Source organism: Pteropus medius, unplaced genomic scaffold (assembly GCF_902729225.1).
Source record: "Pteropus medius unplaced genomic scaffold, Ma_sr-lr_union100, whole genome shotgun sequence".
Lineage (NCBI taxonomy): Eukaryota > Metazoa > Chordata > Mammalia > Chiroptera > Pteropodidae > Pteropus > Pteropus medius.
Window position 1 is genome coordinate 19,677,072 of NW_024342471.1, and position 24,390 is coordinate 19,701,461.

Consider the following 24,390-nt stretch of genomic DNA (forward strand, 5'->3'; position numbering starts at 1 on the left):
AAATATGAAATACAATCATGTGTTGCTTAATAACAGGGATACATTCGGAGAAATGCGTTCTTACGTGATTTCACTGTTGTGCTAACATAAGAATGCATTTACACAAACCTAGATGGTCTAGCCTACTACACACCTAGGCTACATGGCATATAATCCTGTTGCTCCTAGGCTACAAGCCTGTACATCATGTTATTATACTGAAATACTATAGGCAACTGTCACACAACGGTTAGGTATTATGTATCTAAACACAGACTAGGTATAATAAAAATAAAGTATAAAAGATAAATGGTACACCTGTATAGAACACTTACCGTGAATGGAGCTTGCAGGACTGGAAGCTGCTCTGGGTGAATCAGTGAATGAATGTGAAGGCCTAGGACATTATACTACTGTATAACCTATAAAACACTGTACACTTAGGCTTCACTAAATTTATTAAAATTTTTTCTATAATAAAGTAACCTTAGCTTACTGTAAGTTTTAAAAAACTTTGACTCTAGTAACACTTAGCTTAAAACAAATACATTGTATAGCTGTATAAAAGTTTTTTCTTTATATCCTTATTCTATAAGTTTTCCATTTAATTTTTTAAAAAACTTTTTAAACTTCTGTTAATGAAGACATCTATCAGCTAAGGCCTACACAGGGTCAGATCATCAGTATCACTGTCTTTCATCTCTATCTACATTTTGTCCCACTGGTAGGTCTTCAGGGGCAATACGAAGCATGGAGCCATCATTCCCTACAATAACAATGTGTTCTCCTGAATACCTCCTGAAGGACTTGCCTGAGGCTCTTCTTGAGGAAGTATCTGTCCTTCCAGAAATATATCCATGATGATTTGCTTCTTCCTTTCATCATAGATTTGCTTCTAAGCAGATAATGTGCCACCCCTCCCTTTCTACTAATGAAAACTTTTCCTTGTTCAGGTCTGTGTTTTCAAACTTTTTAAGGAGCTTATTGAGGTTTGTAAAAGCTTCTGCCAGCCCTTTGCTGTGAATTTGCTTGGGGGTTTCTTTTTCTTCTGCAGTTTCCTTGTCTCTTGCATTTTCTTTGGCTAAGTGTTCCTGTTCCAATTTTAACAACTCATTAGTCAATTCCTCAGGAACCACCTCTAGGAGCTCCTCAATGTCATCCTCATCCACACTCAGGTTAAAGTTATTTGCCATCTCAGCCACAGGTGTGTTGATTTTTGCCCTTCCCCATCCTTGGCAAATCCTCTTAAGTCTCGGACAAACCTCCTGAGTGTCTTCTTGATGTCTTTCATACATTCCTTGGTGTTATCACCTCAAGCCCAAGCAAGGTGCTTATGCAGTGACAGATACTGCATATCTTCCAGAATTGCATTCAGTGTCTTCCTCAGCTGCAGCAATAGCCTGGGAAAAGGTCCTCAGGCAATAGGCTTTTAAAAACTGTTTGATTCATTGGCTGGATCCAAGAGGTGGTATTTGGAGGAAGCAGCATTACTTAATATTAGGATGAAAATCACCAATAAAAGGAGGATGTCTGGGAGCATTATCAACAACAAGCAAAATCTTGAAAGGTATGTTATTCCCCAAACAGTATTCCATTTCACTGGTGGAGCAACTCAGGGAGGGCATCCTGGAAGAGGAGCAGGGTCATCCACGACTTCTTATTGCTCCTGTAGTATACTGCCAATGTGTTTGATATGCTCGAAGACCCCGAGGTTCCCACTGTGCAAGATTACAAAAGGGTTTCAATTTATAGCCTGCAACACTGCCCCCAAGTGAGACTGTTATCCTGTCCTTGAAAGCCTTGAAACCTGGCACTGACTCGGTCTCTTTATGGATGAAAGTCCTTTCAGACATCCCTTTCCAGAATCGGGAAGTTTCATCCATAGAGAGTATTTGCTCTGGCAAGTAATTTTCCTCTATAATCAGCTTATCTAGAGTTTCCAAAAATTCTTTAGCTGCCTTGACATCATTCTTGAATCCTTTAAACCACCCAGAGCTAGCAGTAAATTCAACACTGTCGTTGGGTCTAGCCTTTTCTTTCAACATCACAAACATTTTGCTTTGGCAGTGATCATCATGGTGCTGAGCTATATGCGTCTATGTCTGGTCTTCAGTCCAGGTCATTAGAAGTGTCTCCAGTTTGATATAGACCCTTTAAAACTGTTGGTCTCATTGCCTTCAATGAAGTTGATCCTTTAACAGCTTCCATCACTTTGTTCTTATTCTTTAAGATCGTAGCTATGGTGGAATGGGACATGTCTGACTGACTGCTAAGCAATAATAACCGTCACTGATTTTCCACCTTTGTAGTCCTAATCACTCTCAATTTCGTTTCCAGGTCAATCACTCGATATGACCTCTTATGGTCAACATTAGCTGTGGATTTTGTACACTTAGGGGCCATGATAAACAAAACGAGATTAAACCAAGCACAAGAGAAAATGATGCAATCAAGAGACATGGCAGAGGTATGAAACTGCTGCTGACATGGCATACTCTTTTACAGCAAACTTTTTAATGTAAGTAGAAAGAGTACATTCTCAAATAATGATAAAAGTAAAACAGTAAACATATAAAACAGTAAAGTACTCATTATTATCAAAATTACACTGCAATTATATATGCTATACTTTTATATGACTGGCAGCATGTTTGTTTACACTAGCATCACCACAAATGATAGCACATGTTATATTACTCTTATGACAGCTTCAACATCACTAGGTAATAAAAAATTTTCAGCTCCATTATAATCTCATGAGACCACTATTGTACATTTGGTCCATTGTTGACAAAACAGTCATGTGGCACATGACTGTAATCAATTTTGACAATTTCCACGTTAGGTTGTTGACTACAAACAATCTACCACTATGAAAGGCCTAGAGCTGAAAAGGGAGTATACCAAGGATGCTACCATTTGGGGAAGTCTCCTGTGCCACTTACCTGGTTTTTTGTAAGTGAAGGGTCCCACAGTCCTACATCCTCCCATGTAGTGTTTTTCAAATAAAAGTCATTAGGTTCAAACTGTTTAAAATCCTAGAAAACAGTGAAAAAAGTTTACAAAAACATAGTGGTATCAACTCTAGCCCAACCTTACACCTATAACCTATATTTTAATTAGGGCTGGAGTGATGCGCTGGAAAGCCAATCCCACCAAAAACAACTAGGAGCCGTAATGCTCTTAGGAAATAGAAAAAAGGTATATAGAAGTTGTACTGGATGTTTTATATCAACCAAACATTCTCCTAATGTTCAGCCAGGTTTCCAAAGAAAACGCTGAAAGTTCTAATTAAATAAAAAATGTAGACACATATGAATACCAAAGTACCCAACACCAAAGTCATTAGAGTGTTGTAATTCATCAGTTGTAGTATTAGAATGGAGTGTAATGCTCACTTCCAGCATAGCAGATGTGATATTTCAGTTCTGTGTAATAATTAAATTGGGAGTGGGGTAGGGGAATTCGACTGGGAAGAAAACTCAGGATTTCTGAACCCAAAAAAGAATAAAGGTATTCAAAAAAAATTAAACAGTATTATGTTAAATTTATACTCTTATGCAAAAATTCAATGGAGTGCTTCCCCCCAGGCTAAGAAAATAAAGTCTTAGGGGCGTATTCCTTGTTCCCAAAAGGTACACTGTTTAGTGTGAAAAAAATCAAATACGTGTACATTCCAGAATATGTAACAAATGAGAGGAACAAATCAAATGCAGGAAAGAGAAGTTATCTTTTCATTTACATTACTTATTGTGAAGAATACTCCGAGTGCAATGTAAATGGACTGTTTCACTAGGCAGATCTACGTGAACCTGAGCGGCTGGAGAGGGAGTGGAGTGAGTGGGGACAACTGAGAAGCCCACTTTTGAGAAGCCTCAGTCTATATGACAAACCCCTACTATTATCAATGGTAATAAGGAAAAGAAAACCTGCTGCAGGAAATTGTTTACTTTCAATTCCATCCAAACATTTACTGAGTGCCTGTTATGTACCCAGCACTATGCTAGGTGCTAGGAATACACGGATGGACAAGGTAGTTACAGTCCCTTACCAGCTGGAACGTAAAGGCTAGTGGGGAAAACAGCTTTAAACATTTCTTTTCAATCAGAGGCTTTGACCAACTAACCATAAGACCTAGAGCAGTGAGATCTGGAAAATGAGACCAATGCACTGGCTACCCCACAGGGTTATTAGAAAGCTCATAGAATAAAGTCTAGGAAAACAGTTTGTGAAGTCCAAACTGTTATACAATGGGAAGATAATCATCTATGATGGGTCAAAGGGGCCAACAAATGCTCAAATCCTAAGGAAGAGACAACAAGCACCCAAACCACCATGCTTCAACAATGAGAAGGTCAGCCAGAACATTCAGGTATATCAGAACGAGAAAAGGCTCTGGAGTCCCACAGACAGACCCTGCCACATGCTTAGCTGTGAGGTGGACCTATTTCCTTACTGTTTCTTCATCTGTAAATTGGAGATAAGAATTCCTATACCCCCTACCCCCAGTTGCTTTAAGGATTTGAATTTAGACACAATTTTAAAGCACCTAGTAAAATGTCTGACGTGTGTATGTCCTCAACGGTAACTGCTTTGCTTCAGAATGCCAAGATGAAAAAGCCCATTTTAGGGATAAGGGAACAAGTTAGGCTAATTGAGAAAGCTCTGGAGAAGCTAACGCTATGGTCAAAATTCAGAATCACACCTAAGAATTAACCATCCTGGCCGCTGACACAAAGTAATCGATCAGAAGCTGAGTCATGTTAAAATTAAAAAATGACATGCTACTTACTTCTATGTGTTCTTTACAGTATTCCAACCCAATGTCACTAAGTATTTTTTTCACAGTTTTCCGGGCTTTTCTTAAACTGCCAAGATTGTTGACAGGAAGTTGGAACATAGTTTCTATTGGAAAAAAAAATTTAAGTCAAGTCAAAACATGTACAACTTGTAATATTTACTAATTCCACTGATGGTAGGATCAAAAACCCTGGCCCAGTCTGACAAAAAAGGTGAATAGATATCTTTATTAGGTATGTTCTGAATACTTAAAGCAAGCAGGCAAAAATAAGTGCTCTCTGATCTTCTCTATTTTTAACAGGACATTTTATGTTATAGATTGGCAATGAGTCTAATCTGGTACAATTCTGATTAAACATTTGGTGATGAACTTTTAAAGTTGAGAATTAGGTTTAATAATACCAACGGATTATTTTAAAATCAAGTGTGAGTGTTTTTCTCCTTGTGATGTTGAACCTCTGAAAATAGAAAATGCTCACCACTTCAGCATCATTACCACATAATTCTGAGTGCCAGGGAAAAGCAGCTTTTGATGTGTGGGAACTATCCTGCACACTGCTATGGTATTCTTAAAGAAACAATCTTTAAAAGTTTCTGTATACTACTCAAGCTAAAGACACTAAATGGTTGTGTAACTTGCCCTTCAGTCAAGCACCATACCTGGACAAAGGCACTCACTTATGGTCACAGAATAAATGCTGAGATGGGGAAAACTGGGCTCTCAGCACCACAGCAAATAATGCTATTAAAAACACTGTTATAATTTTAGGGGATATTCTTGAAAAGAGTGTATGTGTGTGAGAGAATTGAAAAATTATTTAAATGACTTAATATATCGAAGAAATTTAGATCCACTTTCCTAAATCCCTTAAAAACAAAGGTTGAGAAAATAAAACTGGCAAAACTTGGGTGGTTGAGACTTTGTATGGCTTCCAATAAGACTATACCTGTTTCTTATAAAGTAGAGCAACAATTTATCAATCTAAATATTGCAAGATACAAAGCAGTTCTAAAAACTAAAAATGAAGGCAAAAACAAAAGCTAAAGCATCAGGAGTTGAAATTTAATACATGTAAATCTGCTTTTCTAATAAATAAGGGTTGTTACTCTATAATACCACTACCATTTATAAATCACAAAGTCAACTAATTCAAATGTAATATCACATTACCTCATTATTCTAATCCAAAAATTAATATTAACTGTGAAAAAAATGGAAAGAAAAAAGGGTGAAGCCGACCAAACAATAACTCCTAGAAATTATGAATCTGGATGTTACCAGAACGTAGAAGTCTCAAAATATTCTATATGAAAAACTAAAGTGTAATTGAGGCCAAAAGAGAAATGAATGTTACTGAGAAACACTTCGGCCTTCTCGTCTTCGTGATGGAACTCCTACTAGCTATGAAACATGATTGTGGTGTCCTCTGTACTCTCTGCCATCCAATAATCTGTTTAATATTTAGCTAACAGCAGATTTAGAAGTGACTTCTGATATAAATTCATGTGCGTTGAAAGTCAAATCTATTATTCCTTATGGAAATTTGATTGCTAAATTGTTTTAAATCATCAAAAAGATTTAAAATTTAAAACCAGAAAATTTTCTATCAGTTACTTAATAAAACATTTCCACAAACCAGGTCATCAAATGAAGAGCCCGAACATCAAAATGGATGAGAAGAGACTGTTTCTCTATTCACTTCATAAACTCCCTGTAGGCCAAAATCCGGCAGTCCCTTTGGAACTTCCCAAGTTAATCCTGCTTCACTTCAGAGCAGAGAGGTGCCCAGAAGGCAGCCATTACTGGTTTCCTCTGCCTCCTCAATAAGTAACTCAAAATTTCAGGAAAACAAATATATAAAGATCAGGAAATGTTGCTATCACTGAAGCTACTAGCCTATACAGAAAACATTCAAGGGAATCAAACTGCAGCTCAGGATAAAGGAAAACCCATTCTCGTATGGAAAATACCAGGCATTCTACGTGCATACCCACAGCTAATAAAGGCATCTGAAGACCTCCAAATGAAAGACCTCACTGCATGACAGGTATCTAATTTATCCACCTGCAGTTCTTAAGAAGTGAGTATGCTCAAAAGGGAGCTTCGTTACAAAAAAAAGATTATAATTTATAAAAAGTGACATTTCTGCCATAGAGTAAATCTCTAGTTTACTTATTACTGAATAGACAGTCTCATAAATAAAAGTGACACTGCCTATTTGGAAAATGCTGTACAAAAAATGGTTCTTTGTTCCATGACTAGCAACTAGGAGGAATCCAAGATAAAGTTTACACTGAAAGATGCAGAATATTCTGAGTTAAGATTATAATAGTCTTCATGACATTTCTAATATGCCCCCTTCCCCAGACAGAGGTGCCCTCCATGTGATTGCTTATGGAGGCCATTTCTAAAATTTTGTTCATCTGGAGCTGGAATAACACATTCATACGTGTTAGAATCCTCAAATGCATTTAAAATTTTTTTTTTTTTTTTGCTTTAAATACTTTTCTTAGTATACGAGACAGGCACACAGTACAGGAATTTAAGCAAAGAAGGCTCCCTCATCCTCCTAGCCTCCAGCCATGTAGCTCCCCTTCTCAGAAGGTGCCAGTTACCATTTCTTGTGTATTATTTCCTGAGCTTTTCTCTGTCCGTTAACAAGCCAAAGGTTCCTTAAAGCCTCCAACAAACTCTATCACAGTTAATGTTAGAATTATTATGGATGATAAGAAAAAGAACTCAAAGGCCCTAAGTATTTTTTTCAGCCTACTGCTTGTGGTTAAGAAACAACTTCAAATCAACAGCTGGCTCCAAGTTTCATTAATGTTTTCTATTTAATTCTTATTTAAATACTTTTAAGAATTACCCCTGCTTCTCCTCATCCCTCAACAGCCCTTTAAATTAGAAATCTGGACAAGGTGCCCGTACCTTAAGTGACTGAGGGGTAGGAAAAAGAGCAAACAGGAAATTGACTGCCTGAGATTAAGGACAGTTTCCTCACTTTTGAATAGAAAGAGAGGACAACATATTTACAATCATTAATCTTAGGAAGGATAGGTTACAATAATGTCAAAAACTGTATAGAGATGGGCTTTGAAAGGAACAGAGGAATGGGCTTACTTTCCCTCCAGATTTGTTCCCAAGTGGTTAATCCTTTCTCTTGACCTTGGCTATCAGGATGGCCATTTTCACAAGGTCAGTACCATTACCCCAATACCAAGGAAGCACTCTTCCTTCAGCCAAACCATAAACCTCTTAACTCGTGGCATAAAAATGGGAAAATATCCAATTTAATAGAACAGTACCATTTTCCTCTGTTCATTAATCACTTTCAGAGCATCAACACTTTGCCAGTCAATATACTAGGAATAGAGAGATGAACAGGACACAGTTCTTCCCCTTCAACAGTCCATCAATTCTAGGGGACAAGATCTAGAGCACACAGTAGGCACTAGATCGCTGAAGTAAAGAAGATACCTGTGTTGTTTTTTTGTTTTCTTTTTTTGGTCTGCTCAACTTCCTCCTGGAACCATTCCTGCCACTACTGATGTGCAGTCAGCTAGGAGGCCCTTGATCCATTATAGCAGACTGTACATGACTCAGGTCAACCAATTAAGAGTATTTTATCTTTGTAGACACTGATTAGTACAGAGTTGGACATGCGCCTCAACCAGGGCTGACAGTGATGCTGACAAGTAGTCAGGATCTGCCAGCACATGGAGAGAGCAGAGGAAGGGAAAAAGTCCTGCTGATGCTGCTTAAGGTCCTCAATCGATCTGTGCCTGAAAGACAGCTCTCCTACCTCCGACTCTTCAGAAACAAGAGCAAACACACGATCATTTTTGTTTAAACTTTGGTTCATGTCACCTGTAACCCAAAGTCTTGGTAGACCTAAGAGGAAGTGCATAAGAGGGGAGATGGGTAATTTTATGCAAAATAATTGTGAACTGGGTCTAGTAGGAAGAAGAGGAATTTGCCAGGAAGATGTAGTTATTTTGAAAGATGCTTTGGCCCCTGGTTTCATTAATCAAAAACAAAACACCATGGAAAGAGTCAAACACTTTCTAAATTCTAAAAGAATTTGGGAAAGCTCAGTGACCCATTAATAACAGAATTTCCAAATGCTTAACAACTGAAGTTAAGTAGCTTTCAGTAAGCATAACATCTGGTGAACTAGACTTAAATCATTAATTTTTCAGAATGATTTAAATTCACTGTTGAATGATTCAGCCACACTTCTTTTTTCCTAGCAATCTTTGCAAATTATACCCACACCTACTGATTGGGGCCAAAACATTAAAGTTTTACTAATCCTGGGCCAAACTACTACTCACATGCTTTCTTAAGAAAGCAAGAGTCAGATGACTGAAATAAAAATCTAAGATCTGTAGCCCTAGGCTACAGATGAACTTAATCTATGTATTACATATAAAAGATTGATCAGATCCGTGCACCTCTTTCCCCTATACTCTTTTACTCCAAATACCAAGGAGTAACATAAAGGAGAGAACCTGTCTCATGAGGAGACATATGTATGCCGAATCTGCACAGGGGAAGGATGACAACATCAATGACTGTGGACTTCACTGAAGCAGAAAGGTCATTAACTGGAAAATAGTTAAATCGCTTATGAAAAAACAGCTCTGCTAAAAAGCTTGGATCTAGTCAGGTGTACTCAGGATCCTCTGGGTTAGGAAGATGGAGAGAAACTCAACAGATGACAGTACTGGTTTTAGCAGGCTCAACGCAAGGTCTGCAGGGCCCGACACACCAAGAGTCAACGGGGCTTGTCTGTATGTGGTAGTCTCTCTGCAAAACCACGGGATCAAAGATGGCAACATTTAGTCCCTGTTTTTAGAGGTAGAAAAAAAGCAGAAAAGCATTTACAACTGTGCCATCAGAGAATAAAACAAAACAACCATAAAACCCAAACTTAAACCTTTGACCAGGCACAGGTAATTAAGCCAGGAGGAAAAGAAAAAAGCAAGCCTCCAAATCAAACTTCTCCAGATTCTATTACTGTAAGTGTGGCTCTAGCATGGCATTTTCCAGTACACATTTCTTCATACTTTTACGTGCATCGTTATGCGGTGTTTCCCCAACTTCCTAATAAAAACATGTTAATTTAACATGCCACACGATAAAGAAGTAAATATGATCATGTGTCCTAGTTTCTACCATCCACTGGTATAACTCTGCTGCTTTCCAGTATTTGGGAACTGAAATCTGAACATATCCCAGAGTGACAACAAACATATCAGTTATATTCGCAAACGCAAATCTACAGTTTTCATAAGAAAAACATTTCTAACACTGCATTGAGAGCTATACAAGGGTGGTTACACTTCTTCCTGGTAACAGCTAAACATAAGCTGCTTAGTCTAAACCAGTGGGTTTCAACCCCGTCCCCTAAAGAGGTAGAAACCCTTGTTTCTGAAGAAATCTTAGCTGATATAAAAAAGATAAAAAGTGGAGGGGCTCAGGTTGAAACGGACAGTGTAAGTAGAAAAAGTTCTCTGTCCCCAAATATCTCCTTGAAATAGTTACTTGTCTAAACTAAGCTTATAATGCAAACTAATGGTGACGTGGCAGTCTACTGAAACATAAAATCGACCTAGTGGGCAATCAACCAGAGCAGAAGTTTGATGAATATGGCAGAATTCCAACAGTTTAGTGAAAATCTCTCCTAAATAAAATTAGTCTGATCAGAATATGGTTATAGGAAGCCTACAGTAAGCCTAAAGATTAGAACACTGTTTATACTTTGATGTTGTTTTTTAAACATTTCTACATTAAAACTGTCAAGATAAATACAGTCTCTCTAGGGATATCTTTAACTTGGAGGGGGAAAAACAACAAAGGCTAGAAATGATGCCATTACTAGTGAAGAAAATGGCTGCTGTATTTTCTAAGTTAAATAAAATTAGGAAGACATTAAAGCTACTATAACAAACGATTTCAGTTTTGGTAACATCACTGACCCAAATTAATATTTAAGAAGTTCAGATCCTTGATGCTTAAAACAAAGTACAGTTAGTTGATCCTTGAATAATGCAAGGGTTGGGGCACTGACCCGTTGTGCAGTTGAAAACTCAAGTATAACTTCTGACTCCCCCAAAACTTTACTAATGCCTTACTGTTTGTTGACTGAAAGCCTTACTGATAGATTAATAGTTGATTAACACATATTTTGTATGTTATATGTATTATATACTGTATCCTTACAATAAAGCTAGAAAAAATATTAAGAAAATTGTAAGGAAAACATTTACAGTATTATACATATTTATTAAAAAAAAAAAAATCTGCGTATAAGTGGACTGTGCAGTTCAAACCTGAGTTGTTCATGGATCAACTATACTTCAATTAATGCCTATGAAAGTATTTACATAAAAAGTTTTTTTATAACCCACACTAGGGTTTAAGAGTCAGATATTTGAAGTTTCTTTAAACCACTGATCTAACTAAAAATGTTAAGTTATGCTATTTTTTAAAAAGCTAGGCATTTTAAGAAGATTCTGATGGAAGAGATTCACTGTTACCCATGATGGTACTGTAAAAAAAACAAACAAACAAAAAACAGATTTTGTGATATCTCTTTGGAAACATTTAGGACCCATTAAGATAAAAACTAGTAAGGAAAACATCATTCTCATATTTATACACTCTTTCCCTCCTACCTCCTCCTCAGCAACATATTTAATACCTGTCAACATCACTCATTCAGTAAAATTGTGGTCATTGTAAAACTGTTTCTTTTTATAACCAATAAGGGCTTATCTTTCCTGACTATTCTGGGATCTGAAGTGGTGAACACAGACATCTTACTTGCTTTTAAGAGTGTCACTAAGTCCTACATTTAAATTAAACCAGTTGTAAAAAGGTTTATATATTTGTAGAGTCATGTCGGAACAATGCTAAAATAAGTGAGCACGACGAGAGCCTAGAGTCTATATTCAGTCTGGAAGCAATCATCCTACTCAGTCTTCCTAAAACACGGTCCTGAACAGAAGCAATTTCCTATAAACTTGGGCAAAAGACCTTTCAGATGCCAGAAGCTCTTCATAGAAAGACAGCTCTTTTTCCCTTCTCTTCTTCAATCCCAAATACCACAGAACAAGTAATTATCTGATCATCTACCGGCAGAATGCTCTGCTGGATTAGCAGATAAAACTATGCAGCATGACAGAGCTAAGAAAAGAAAGTTTAGTCTCCTCTCCCAATCTTACCAAAAAATGTGTACTTGTGTTGAGGCTAAAAAGAGGGGGTAGGGTATTCGGAAAGCCCAGGAGGATTAAAAAGAGAAACTACTTTGCAGATGAAAACATACTTGTACTAAAAGCTAAATCTGAACAATGAACTTGTACTGCTTACGATAATCATACTGGAACACTGTTAATACAGACAAGCAAGCAGGAAATGTAACCAGTTTGTTTTCTTCTACTCTTAACTACTAGCTGCATTGACTTTTACTATTCTGCTTGATAATAAATCAATTGAGTAAAGTGTCAAAGGCAAAACTGCCTCTACTTCAGGAAAAAAGCCTTTGATTTTCTTCAAGTTTTCAACCAAAATATTATTACATTCCATAAAATTAAGTTTTCATAACAATTTCTCTAATAGGTGAACTGTAATTATGGAGGCAAAGACACTATATTTTCCTAAATAGCATTCTGTACAAAAACGTTTGGCCATAGGAATATTTTGACCACTTTCTACAAACAACATGTAAATCCCTTCTACAACGACCCTGCTCTAAAAAGACTGTCTCTTTGCCTGATCACCTTGAGTGAGGGAAACAAACCCCACCAGAAAGCTTGTTTCATACTGGACAGCTCTGTTCACAAGTTTGCTCTTTACATTTTGTAACCTGCCCACAACTCTCAGCTCAGCTATAGAAATCTAATCACTTAAAGCCACATAACAGCTTTTCAAGTTTTAAAACACTTCCTCCTTCCCTCTCCACTCTTTCCCCTTCCCCAAGTTTTCATCATTTCTTGTTATCTCATAAGCCAACCACCAATGGACAGGATCCACTTCGTTAATCTCTTTGATGTCCTGAATAAACTGTTATTCCAGATGTGACATAATCAGAAGGTCAAGTGGGACAACACTTCCTTAATTCTAAATATTATTTTTTAAATTAATGCTTCTGAAAGGTGCATTTGTGTTGGTGGCAGCCACTTCACAGATGTGATCAACCAATATATATATATTTTGCACGATGTGCTGCCTTTTTCAGCATTAGCTGGTTCAGCTGGTGAGAAAAATAGATATTCTGTACTCAATGTCTGATTAGAAAAGAACTATCAACAGTCTTTAAGTATCTTCTCAAATAAAAGGGAATCATTCCGATTCCAAAATTAAAAAGAACAAATGTCTACTACAGGCCTCAGGAAAGATAAGAGATTCATATTCCAAATCACAACATCAACTGCAATTTTATGAAAAAGCAGCACTCTGAATCACTGAAAAAAACGTATGGGTTAACTATTCTGAACTCTTCTCATTTTATAGAACAGCAACTGAGGTGAAGCAACTAGCCTAAGGATTAAGGATGATCAGCTCATCAGTGACAAACCTGGGTCTCAAGGTCATCTCCAGATCTAGGATGCAGTGCTCCCCCTATTACTCACACAGATGAAGCTCTTATCTGACATTAATTAAAAGTAAACAACGTTATATACATGTATCCAAAAGTGCCAGAACTCTCCAATACTCCAGCAGACGAGAATGACTTTAAAAAAGTTCAACCAAACTGACTCGAGTGGTGATACAGAGATTAAGAATACACACTTATCTCAGGTCAGATAGTCCTATTACATCCAAAGAAGAACCGAAATAAGAACTCAGCTCTGAGACCAAGCCCTAAGTGCTTTTACCATCACCATGGATGCCAACATTCACTACTGACATCTGAAAAATATGTTTCTATCTAAATTGTAATGGTAACATCTTGCAAAATGAAAACCACAACCTTGGTATCCTTAAATAAAACAACCGCTTTTCAAAAAACAATGGTATGCTGTGTCTCTCCTTCATCACCTTCCCATTACCAGTACTCAAAGCATGTTCTTCTGAAAAATGCTTGGGAAAGCAGATGTTTTGGTGATCTTTTTTCTTTTTCTGGAGGGCAGGAGCAGACAGGAGACTAGTCAGCTCTCAACTACCTCTTCAGCTCCTTTTCTCAAAGTTCTATTTATTTTTGTTACAAAAACAATTTGGATATGAAAACATGTCCACACAAAAGTTTGTACATGCGTATTCTCAGTAGTATTCATAATACCAAGGAGAAACTCAAGTCTTCATCAACTGATACATGCTCCAACATGCTAAGTGAAAGAAGTCAGTCACAAAAGGCTACTTTTACATGACTCCATTTATATGAAATGCCCAGAAAAGGCAAATCTAGAGAGAGTCAGAAAAAAAGATTAAGGTTGTCCAGGGCTGGGGAATTTAGAGGGGGAAAAGAGCGGGTGACTGCTATTGGGTTTTTCTGTGGGATGATGGAAGTATTCTATAACAGTTACACAACTCTGATTATACAAAAAAACATTTCATTGTATACTTTAAATGGGTGAATTGTATGGTATATGAAATATATCTCAATAAAGCTGTTAAAAAAAAAAAGAAAAAAGCAATTAGGCCTAGTGTAAGATTACGAAATACAGATAAGGCAAAGAACAAATAATTTTACGCAAAGACAATAGTTAACACTGGGGTAATATTTATCCTTCCAGATTTTTATGCACGCATAATTTTTCTTTTAAAAGAACACAATCTGTGTATTTCACATTTACACATGTGGCAGGAAAGCCAATGTTACTTGAAATTTTAATATAAAATTTACCACCTTAACCCTTTTTAACTGTACAGTTCAGTGGTATTAAGTCAGAATATTAGCCTACCAACACCACTGATTGTCAGAGCTCTTTTCATCCTGTACACTGAAACTCTATACTCATTAAACAATGACTTTCCATTTCCTCCTCCCCCTCTGCATCTGGCAACCACCATTCTACTTCGTCTCTATGATTTTGACTCTTTAAGTGGAATCATAAAGTATTTGTCTTTTTGCGACTGGCTTATTTTACTTAGCATGATGTCCCATATTATAGCACGTTGGAATTTCCTTCCTTTTTAATGCTGATTAATATTCTGCAGTATGTATACACTGCATTTTGTTTATCCAGTTGTCTCTTGATGGCCACCTGAGTTATTTCCACCTTCTGCTATGGTGAGTAATAGGGCTACAACATGGCTGTACAAGAATCTCATCCAGACCATTTTGTCGTATCACATGATAATTGTTTCAGCAGTTCTACCCTTTACATTCTACCAACAGTGCAGAGATTGCAATTTCTCCACAGCCTCACCAACACTCACTTTGACAGCAGCCATCTTAACGGGTGTGAGGTAGTTTTTCATTGTAGTTTTGATTTGCATTTCCCAAATTATTAGTGATATTGAACATATTTTCATATGCTTATTGGCCATTTGGGTATATTTTCTTTGGAGAAATGTCTGTTCAAGCCTTATGCCCACTTGATATGCTTTTAAGTACAAAATATACTAAAGATTTTGAAGGTTTAGTATTAAAATGTCAAATATCTCATAAATGCCCTTTCAAAAATACTGACATATTAAAATGACAATATTTTGAACATTGAGTTAAAATAGTAAAATTAATTTCACTTTTTATTTTTAAAAATGTGGCTACTAAAAATATAGACGAACTTCAAAGGCATGCTAAATGAAAGAATCTAGTCACAAAAGGACAAATACTGTAGGATTCCACTCATATGAGACACTAAGAATAGTGAAATTCAGAGACAGAAAGTAGCCAAGGGCTGGGGTAAGGAGAGAATGGGGGTTATTGTTTAATAGGTATAGTTTCAGTTTTGCAAGATGAAAAAATTCTGGAGATGCATGGTGATAATGGTTGCACAACAATGTGAGTATACTTAATGTCACAGAACTGTACATGTTAAAATATTATGTATATATTACGATTAAAAACAAATAAAAAAAATGTGGCTAATAGAAAATTTAAGGGACCGGTAGTGAATATGGAACTAGATAAGGTTTGCTTGCCATTTTTATCAGCGGGGTAGTCTGGGTTCAATACTAGAGGCATTTGTTATTTGATAGTCTCTTTGCCAAAACTATGAATATTAAGCATGTTTTGATTTTTCTGAACAGGATAGATTCATTAGAGCAAGTCTTGGATGCAATATAAAAACTCTGAAGGTCTTTACAAATTTCCAGACCACCGGACAATATTGTATGAGTGATTCAATAGTGATATAATAGTGGCCCTCCAACTGTTAAGTATTTAAAAAATCTTAGCAGAGAGTTCACTTTCCTGGCAGATCTGCTTCACTCCCAGAGGCCAGGAACAAGTGGAATACAGTAAGTCCTCACAAAGTCATTGTTGATAGGTTCTTGGAACTGCGGTGAAACAGTGTTATTAGAAAATCAATTTTGCCATAGGCTAACTGATTGATATAAACGAGTTCAGTTTTCACAGCAGCTCATCAGAAAAAATGACGTTGAATGAAGTGACATTATTTGAGGACCTGCTGTACATTACTTTGCCGAAGTCAAATGCTCTCATTAACTCTGCCTTTACTTAACAGATTTAATCCAGCAGGGGTTACTTTAATGAGAAACTCAACTATTTTTTTAGTTTTACAGAACAAATGATTCTAGATTATGTAGCAATATAGGAAAAGATTACACCCATTCCAGGCCTACTCAATCTGAAAGGTATGCAAAATAACCAAAGCCTTAGGTGTAAGGCAGTAAGGTACTGAAGTGATAGCAAAAGGCAAGAGAAAAAGGTCAAGGGTAATGCTTACAGCCTACATCAAAATTTGTCTTTTCCAATAGACTATATTGTTTTCATGGACAAAAATTTAGCTGACCTATCAGCCACATGTACAAATTTTTACCTAACTTTAAACTTTTATAACAAAAAGGTGACATAGCACAGTTAAACTTTCCTTTGCTAGAAAAGAAAGATGGTATGTATGATGGTATTTAAGAATACAGCTCTAAGCTGGACAGATCTGTGTTTAAATACTTGTTCTGCCATGAACTATTTTTGTGACCCTAAAAATAATACTTAACCTCTGGAAGTCTGTTTCCTTATGGTATAACCAAAAGGACACTATTGTTCAAATGTTAGAAGTATTAAATGAAATGATGCCAGTTAACGCTTAAAAGTAGTTATCATTATTACCTTAAATCAGATCAGATACTGGAATAATCACTTTGAAAATTATGAGTTCACACCAGGGTATAATCTTTAAAAAGCATGAACTATTATTGTTCCTGAGAACCAGATATGTCTGCTACACATCTGTTCCTGTACACACTGTAATGTGTATTCAAATGTACACACATATAGTATTTTTATACATTTGTGTGTATAAACGTACATTTATACGTTTTATTCATATTAGAATAAGCATATTCTTAACTTTTAAGCCCCATGGCACTTAAAATCCTTATGCAATAGAACACCTGCAAATACTCAAAATAAACCTAGGTGACTTACATTACATTGAAACATAAAAGTGTGATCTAGATTTTGTATATTTAAAAAAATGTGGGGCACTCCTTTTAATACTTTCAGACTAAAAGACTAGTGCCTACAAGTGGAAAATGCTATTATGTTGCTGCTTATCCTGTTACTTTGAGATTTCAGACAATCATAACTATAATCACCAGAACTTCCACACCACCAATGGAACCAATGGTTTTCAGGATGTACTTCTGAGTGTGCTGAGACTTTAAGATATGTATACGGACAGACGGAGGGGGAGACAATGTCTGAGGGACAAGATGTAAGCTGAGCAACTGTAACCAGAGGTGTGGCTCCCTATCCTTTGATCGATTTTATATACTAGAATTCACATAAAATTTTATTTGAACGAGAGAAAGATGTTTCACTGCTTCAAAAAGAAACAAAAAAATTGAAAATATCTCTAACATCTCAGTCTAGCTTTATGGATTGTGACATGGGAAGCATTTCCCAGTTTACTTCTTTTAACATAGGCATTCCAGCAAGTACAAGACACATCATGCGGCGTGATTCCAACACTGTGCTACCTACATAAGAACTCCACAGGCTTAGAGCTGCTTGCTGTCAATACAGGTAGAACACCTGGCTTTAGAGAAATGTGAAAAAGGGAAATCAATTCATAAGTGGGCCCAAGAGGACATTAAGATATGTCCTCTGGAATCCAAAAGTATACCGCCGATCTTGGCATCTAAAAGCATGACACAAAAGTTGATTATTTTCAATCACTTAAAAAATTTTCCACACGCTAACAAAACTACTCAAATAATTTCCCCATAATAATGGGAAATGCATTTTTCTTGCCACTCTTGAAAAAGAAAGTTTTTCTAAGCCATATCCTAGAGTCAAGGCTTAGCCAAAGCATTCTTTGTAGTAAAAACACTAATCTTATAGGTTTCCACACCTGATGGCTCAATCCCTAATTTCCTGCAGAGAAGTTATACTCCCTGCATTAGGACACCCCACTTCACCTCTTTCACAAGAGCAAGAATTCTAATTGTTATCTTAAATCGACTACTCCAATTTAAAATTAATAAATTCTGCCATATTTCCACTAGACAGACGTTTCTTCAGCTACACCAGGTTTCAAAAGTGGCCACTCACACGTGGTTCCCAGGTGTTGCCAACTTTCACCAGAAAAGGAAAGCTTTAGATTTTCAAGGGAAGCAAAGGTTTCCGCAAGCTCTTAAAAGTAGCATAAAGGGTTCAGAAAGACAGAAATGGCAGAAGGGTAAAAGCCAGCAATTATCTGTCTAGGCAAAAATAACTGCTCACCGGGGAGAAGGAACAAGTCTGTCCTAAACCAAAATATTGGGAAAAGTAATGGGATCACAAACTTCCTTTGTAGATCCTTCTACAGGTACCTTCAAACCAGACATAGGCTACTTTAACTAACCGTCATCAGCACAATTTTCATCTATACTGTCCTGCAGAGGGTGAGGCTAGCTTCTTTTAACTGTGGAGCCCATTTGGGATCCTTGGGTGTTAGCTAACATACAAACACTAAACATCACTACGAAGTTATGAAGCATTCATTTGAGCCCTTTAACCAAACAGCTCACAAGAGTATTATCAAAGCCTGTGTTCCAAGCAAAGGCCTGCGAACCAGCCCAGACATATTCCTGGGCTCACTTTATCATTACACATGGTAGTGCCTTAATTTCCCTACTTGTGAAACAAGGACAGTCCTGAGAAAATTGAGAACGGTTTATAAAATACTTGGAAAAAGAAAACGAGCAAGCCATCAATATTATTTTATGACACCACAAAGGCCAGCAAGGGGGCCTTTATACCTAAAACTCATCCTTATTAAAGGTACCAACCAAGTCATCTGAGAAATGTCAACACAAACGACCCAAAGCTGAGCGATTCAATTACAAATCAACATACCCTTACTTACTAGAGAGATAATTAGGATGGGTAGGGATTCATTTTCAATTCCAAGTTGCCCAGCCAGTGAAACAACGCATGAGTCTCATAGCTTATGTGCATGTTTTTGAGTTAAATCTTAAGTTGCAATATATGTTCAGGGCAGTCTTACCTTAGTCAACTCATCAAAAATCTTTTAGTCTCTCCTCTTAATTTCCAAACCTTTATTTCTGGAACACTGCTGAAATTCTTAAGATTTTAGGATTTCTCTAGCTGCTGTCTTGTCTTGGAACTGTGTTAGGGATCTAAAACCAAGGAAGCTTGTGAGTGCATCTCAAAGAACTAAAGGCAGAGGACAACGTATACATACATGGAGGTGAGGAATCCCAGAACAGAAACAGTGCAAAGAATTTTGCATTTTACACTGATTACAATAAAAATGTGCACTCCCAATCAAAACTGGCACTTTAGTTTGCTTGCATTTTATCTGTGACTTCCTACATACACATCTGTACAAAGTCCCATATAATCAAATATACGTGTACGTGTGTGTGTGTGTGCGCGTGTGTGTCCCGATTTGAGAAGCCCGATAACATGTTAGGGGAGACTTCTCCTCCCAGTAAAGCAAAATGTGGATTCTCATTTAAGCTGACCCCTAACCTGGCAGATATCACAGGTAGGTCATGACCAAAACACAGGTATGAAGAGTACTAGGATACTGAGAGATTGAGGGATCACATCATCCTCCCTATCACATTCTAATTAACAGTTTCAGACAAACAATTAAAAAACCATTAAGTCACAATGGAACCATGGTCACTCATGCTAGACAAAACATGGATGGCTTCTCTCATAAAGTCTCGACAATCAAGGTGAGAAGTGCCAATGTGTAAACAAGAAACAGCTTTTATATTCAAAATACCAATTTACTTAATTAGTGTGGGGCTTTGGTTCCTAACACTTTCAAACGCCAAGTTTCTAAACTAACAACACAAAATGTATAGCTGACAGTGATGCACATCAGCAAAATACAGCACATGCTCCAGATTTACTACCACAATCTCTCACAAAACTAAAGGAGAAAAACCAAGTTTAACTAATATTAATAACAGGCTAAGCTCTGTGAATCTAACTATAATTAAATTATTTACATAGGGGAGCAATAATTTTCTTACTCCTTGTCTCTTTAGGCAAGTAAATGAAAGTTAAATTCTCATGGAAAGTACTTTTACCTTCTGGAAGACAGAATTTATGACATTCTTTTAAAGTGAAAGTCTTTTGGAAGTCCAGGTTGAACAAGTGGCTTATTACGCAACAGTGTCGGGCGTCTTGGTATAAACTACAAATTTGCTTCTAATATCTTATAAAATAAAAACTTCAATTTTTTTTGTACTTTCACACCATTTTAAAAAGTTTATTTCGCTAAGATTTAAACAGGTTATTTTTAAAAATCTACAATGTTTAATTCTGATGTTTCTCTCTGCACTTACATTTCCAATTCTAAAAAAGCAGACTGTATTTTGTGTATACACAGACACTGTGTAATGGATTTAATCTGCCAAGGTCTATTACAACTTATGCAATTCTCTTATTTATATATTTCTCAAAAGATAAATACACTTAGATTCTATTTTTTAATAACAACAGCTATCTTCCTTTTACACTCTAATATTCAATTAAATGTGCAGCTAGCATGTGTACATCTTAAATATATCAACCAACAGATTGGTGAGCATATAAATTTTGAAAAATATTAAAATAATTTTTAGTAGTTTGGAAATTTCAAGTTACAAGGAAAGCAACAATTTAACTCATACTGTACCTCATATAATTATGCTTTTAGTGATCAAAAGTAGTATGCATGTATGTTATAATGAAATACCAAAAAGCCATTTTACTTGATCAAACCCTATTATTGGTTATTTCGTAGCAAGTACATGTTCATAGAAAGGCCTGATCTGATCAGAGAATCTTTAAAGTTTTCAGAGGCCTAGTAACTCTTGAGAGTGGGTCATCAAAATAAGAGTAATTAAGAACTTACTTGACACTTAATCTGTTCAACATGGTGACGTTTTAATATAAATAATATTACAACTTTTCATGTACTCTGGTTTAAGGAAAAAATAAAATTTAAGCAAAACAAATTCACAGGGTATGTTTCAATCCAATGACTTCCAGATAGGTAGGGCAGGGAAGGGTCTTTAGATTGTCACAGCCCAATCACCTGAGTCTACCACAGAGAGACTATAAAAATCCAAATGAAAGATTTAGTTTGTTCAATGTATAGCAGCCGCCTCTAGTAAGGTAGTCTTATGAAATTTTCACCAAGAGCCAAGATGAAAGAATTTCCACTTAAAGTTCAATTAAACAGGATACCCATACCCCACCCTCTAGTTAATTGAGGCTTTTTACTATACTTTTATGAAGACCCTCACAATTTACCTAAATCTCGGCCTTCAAGCCCAATTGTTTCACCTTCGTTTTTTGAGTGTCAAAACCAGGAAACCTTTGAAACTGCAGATTACATGTTTTTCTAAGAGCTCACAGCAACTTTTCCTGTAAGGGGAAAATGGCTATTACCACTAAGGACATCGGTTAACATTGTATTGTATGTATAATCTGCTAAATCAAACAAAAGAATCTTCAAAAACTTCATCACAAAATACCCTCAAATAAGAAATTGTCTTCAAATTACTGATTTAAAAAAATCTGTATAACTGTACATCAAAGATCAAATACAGGTCAAAATTATATTTGTTTAACAAATATTGAAAGGCATTTAGAGATTATATGGAATATCATTTACGTTAAATATCTGAGTCTTATAATTACTAAATAATTGTAAATGTAATACAGTTACGTCTCTAATGAAATACCTAAACCAAATTGCCTCCTTTTCACTCACCAAAATGTTACTTGGTAGCAAATGTCCAATGAAGAGTCTCTCATAAGCACCAACTGGTTAACTATGTATCAAAGAATACACCCATTCATTTTCCCATAAGTTTACCTTGGTGTAGCTACATAAAATACTTGCCACAAAGTCTTAAAAGTACCCTTCAGTATCAACAACCACTGTCAATCTTTGGTAGCAAGTACCGGTTTATGGAAAAGCCTGTTCTGATCAGAGAATCTTTGTTTTTAGAAGCTTCACAACTCTTGAGATTGGGTCATCGGAATAACAATTGAGAACATAGTTTATATACAAGAGTAGATTACAAATGATTAAAACAATATTAGCAACTTAAAATTTTCTCTTAAACAAGCAGTAAGTCATTTCTCTGTTCAGAACCCATTACTGCACCAGCTCTAACCGGTTCCTTAAGGAATGTGGCTAGGCTGAAATTTTGGAAGTGTTGGCTTTGGTGGTGACCAAGGAGAAAGAAATCTCTGGCTTCCCTGTTGCTGCAGTTCCCACCCTCCAAAATGAATATACCCACCGGTGTGAATTGACAATGTGGTCCAAAGAGCAAAGCAGGAACGGAGTCCAGATCCTCAAAATGGTAGTACAGGGCATAACCACTAGGCCACCTATCAGTTCAGTACAAAAAGTACAACCCTGTGCATCATGGTGCAAAAGCTGGGGCCTAGGTTTCGCATTGTGCATCTCACACCTATGGAAATAACAAGAGGAGTAAAATCTATAGAAATCAACACACCCTAAGAAGGTGGGTGCTCACAGAAGACTGGTGTCAACACTTTTGCAAAGGTGGTTGGCTACTGAGATAACAAATAACAATTACAAGTCCAAAGTTAGAAAAAACCAAAATTTTACAATCAACTGTTGAGTTTGACAATGAAGAACTCAACATGGGCTTGATGTTTACCAACAAGACTTTGCAAATCATGACACCCATCTACATGCTTACGAAAATTACTACCCCACTGACCTCTAACATTCCTCAAGAATGATTAACTCTCAAAGAGTTGGAAAGATTTGGGTCATGAAGGGATGTAATCAGCAATACCCCAAACCAGTTACTCTTGGGTTTCGCACTTTTCTCTTTACCGTATGACCTTGGAAAGATATGATGACACAAAGTTTAAGGTGGAAGAATTCCAGAATTCCAGAGAAGGGGAAATTTGTGTACCAAGGATGTGCCAAGGTGATCTGTCAAGAACAAATGTGGATTGTTTGAGGGTCAACAGTTTTGAAAAAGTAAAGAGAACTTCTAATATGTAGGGCGAATTCTTTTTAAGATACAAAATCACTGCTCTTGACTCATTTAATCCTTCGCCATGTTGCTATCAGCTCACCAACTAAGAAGAGTGCAGAGTGTGTGTCTTGCTGGGCCCATTTTCCCATGGTCTGTAGAAGGCGCTGTGAAGCACATCCTGTTCTAGCTCTGGGGCCCTTCCCCCCTCTGCAGCCTTACCCAGTGCAGGGAATGCGCCCCCTACTGACTCCAACACTCATCGCCTTTAGCCGACTTGGCTGCGGTGCATTTTGGGTGGGGGCTGGTATTTTCTTCATGGCCATAAACCAGAAGCAACAATGCAGATTTATAAAGAAACTCTATCAAGCTGCCCAGATTTTTATTTTTTTTACATGTCGAAGGTTCAAGACACTGGCACAAAAAGCATCAGGAATAGAAATAGGGTGTGTGAGAATGGACAGCATTAAAATGGCAAACACAGGAAACAGTTTGGTTCTTTTTCCTTCCTAAGCCTTTGTCTGAGAAATGGTGTTATGGCAAGAACTGTCCAGAAGAAATGGTGAATGCAAGAATATCAAGAAGACTTAGTGTGGGTATGTGTGTAGCTAAATAGGATATTAGATATTAGCGCCTGGTCTTGGGCAGAAGAGGAAGAGAAGCAATCGCGCCTTTTCCAGCAGACAGGCATCCAGGTTAGGTGGGGGGGGGAGGGGAAGGCAGGCAGGCAGCCCAGAGGAAAGAAGAGGTGAATAAAAGGGTGCTCAAAGAACTACTCCCCATTCATTGCATTAAAAAAAAATCTTTCCGCAGCTTTCTAGATTTCCATTTTCTACCATCTTATTGCAAAGTTGGGGCTCACAATGCTTCCAAGAGACCGTGCTGACCAGGCAGCTGCGATAGACTACAGGGGTGGTGGTGGACTCCGTGCTCAGGATAGGAGGGGAGCTGGCATGTTGGAGAGGAAGGACTGCACAGGAGAGGCAAAGACTTTCACTCCG

The 24,390-nt window shown here is 37.0% G+C and overlaps 1 protein-coding gene across 5 annotated transcripts in view; it reads right to left on the minus strand.

Annotated features, from left to right (window-relative positions):
• ADNP (activity dependent neuroprotector homeobox) overlaps positions 1 to 24,390 on the minus strand; it is a 32,160-nt gene that overhangs the window by 7,141 nt on the left and 629 nt on the right. The window contains exons 2-6 of one of the 5 annotated variants that reach the window (XM_039864621.1): positions 22,676 to 22,849; positions 21,678 to 21,791; positions 19,408 to 19,540; positions 4,772 to 4,884; positions 2,925 to 3,017 (exon numbers count right to left, since the gene is read on the minus strand). In XM_039864621.1, coding sequence (XP_039720555.1) covers positions 2,925 to 3,017; positions 4,772 to 4,879 — 201 coding nt within the window. In that variant the 5' untranslated portion in view covers positions 4,880 to 4,884; positions 19,408 to 19,540; positions 21,678 to 21,791; positions 22,676 to 22,849. The remainder of the gene's footprint in view (positions 1 to 2,924; positions 3,018 to 4,771; positions 4,885 to 19,407; positions 19,541 to 21,677; positions 21,792 to 22,675; positions 22,850 to 24,390) is intronic. The other 4 variants (XM_039864622.1, XM_039864624.1, XM_039864620.1 and 1 more) reach the window with 4 other exon arrangements.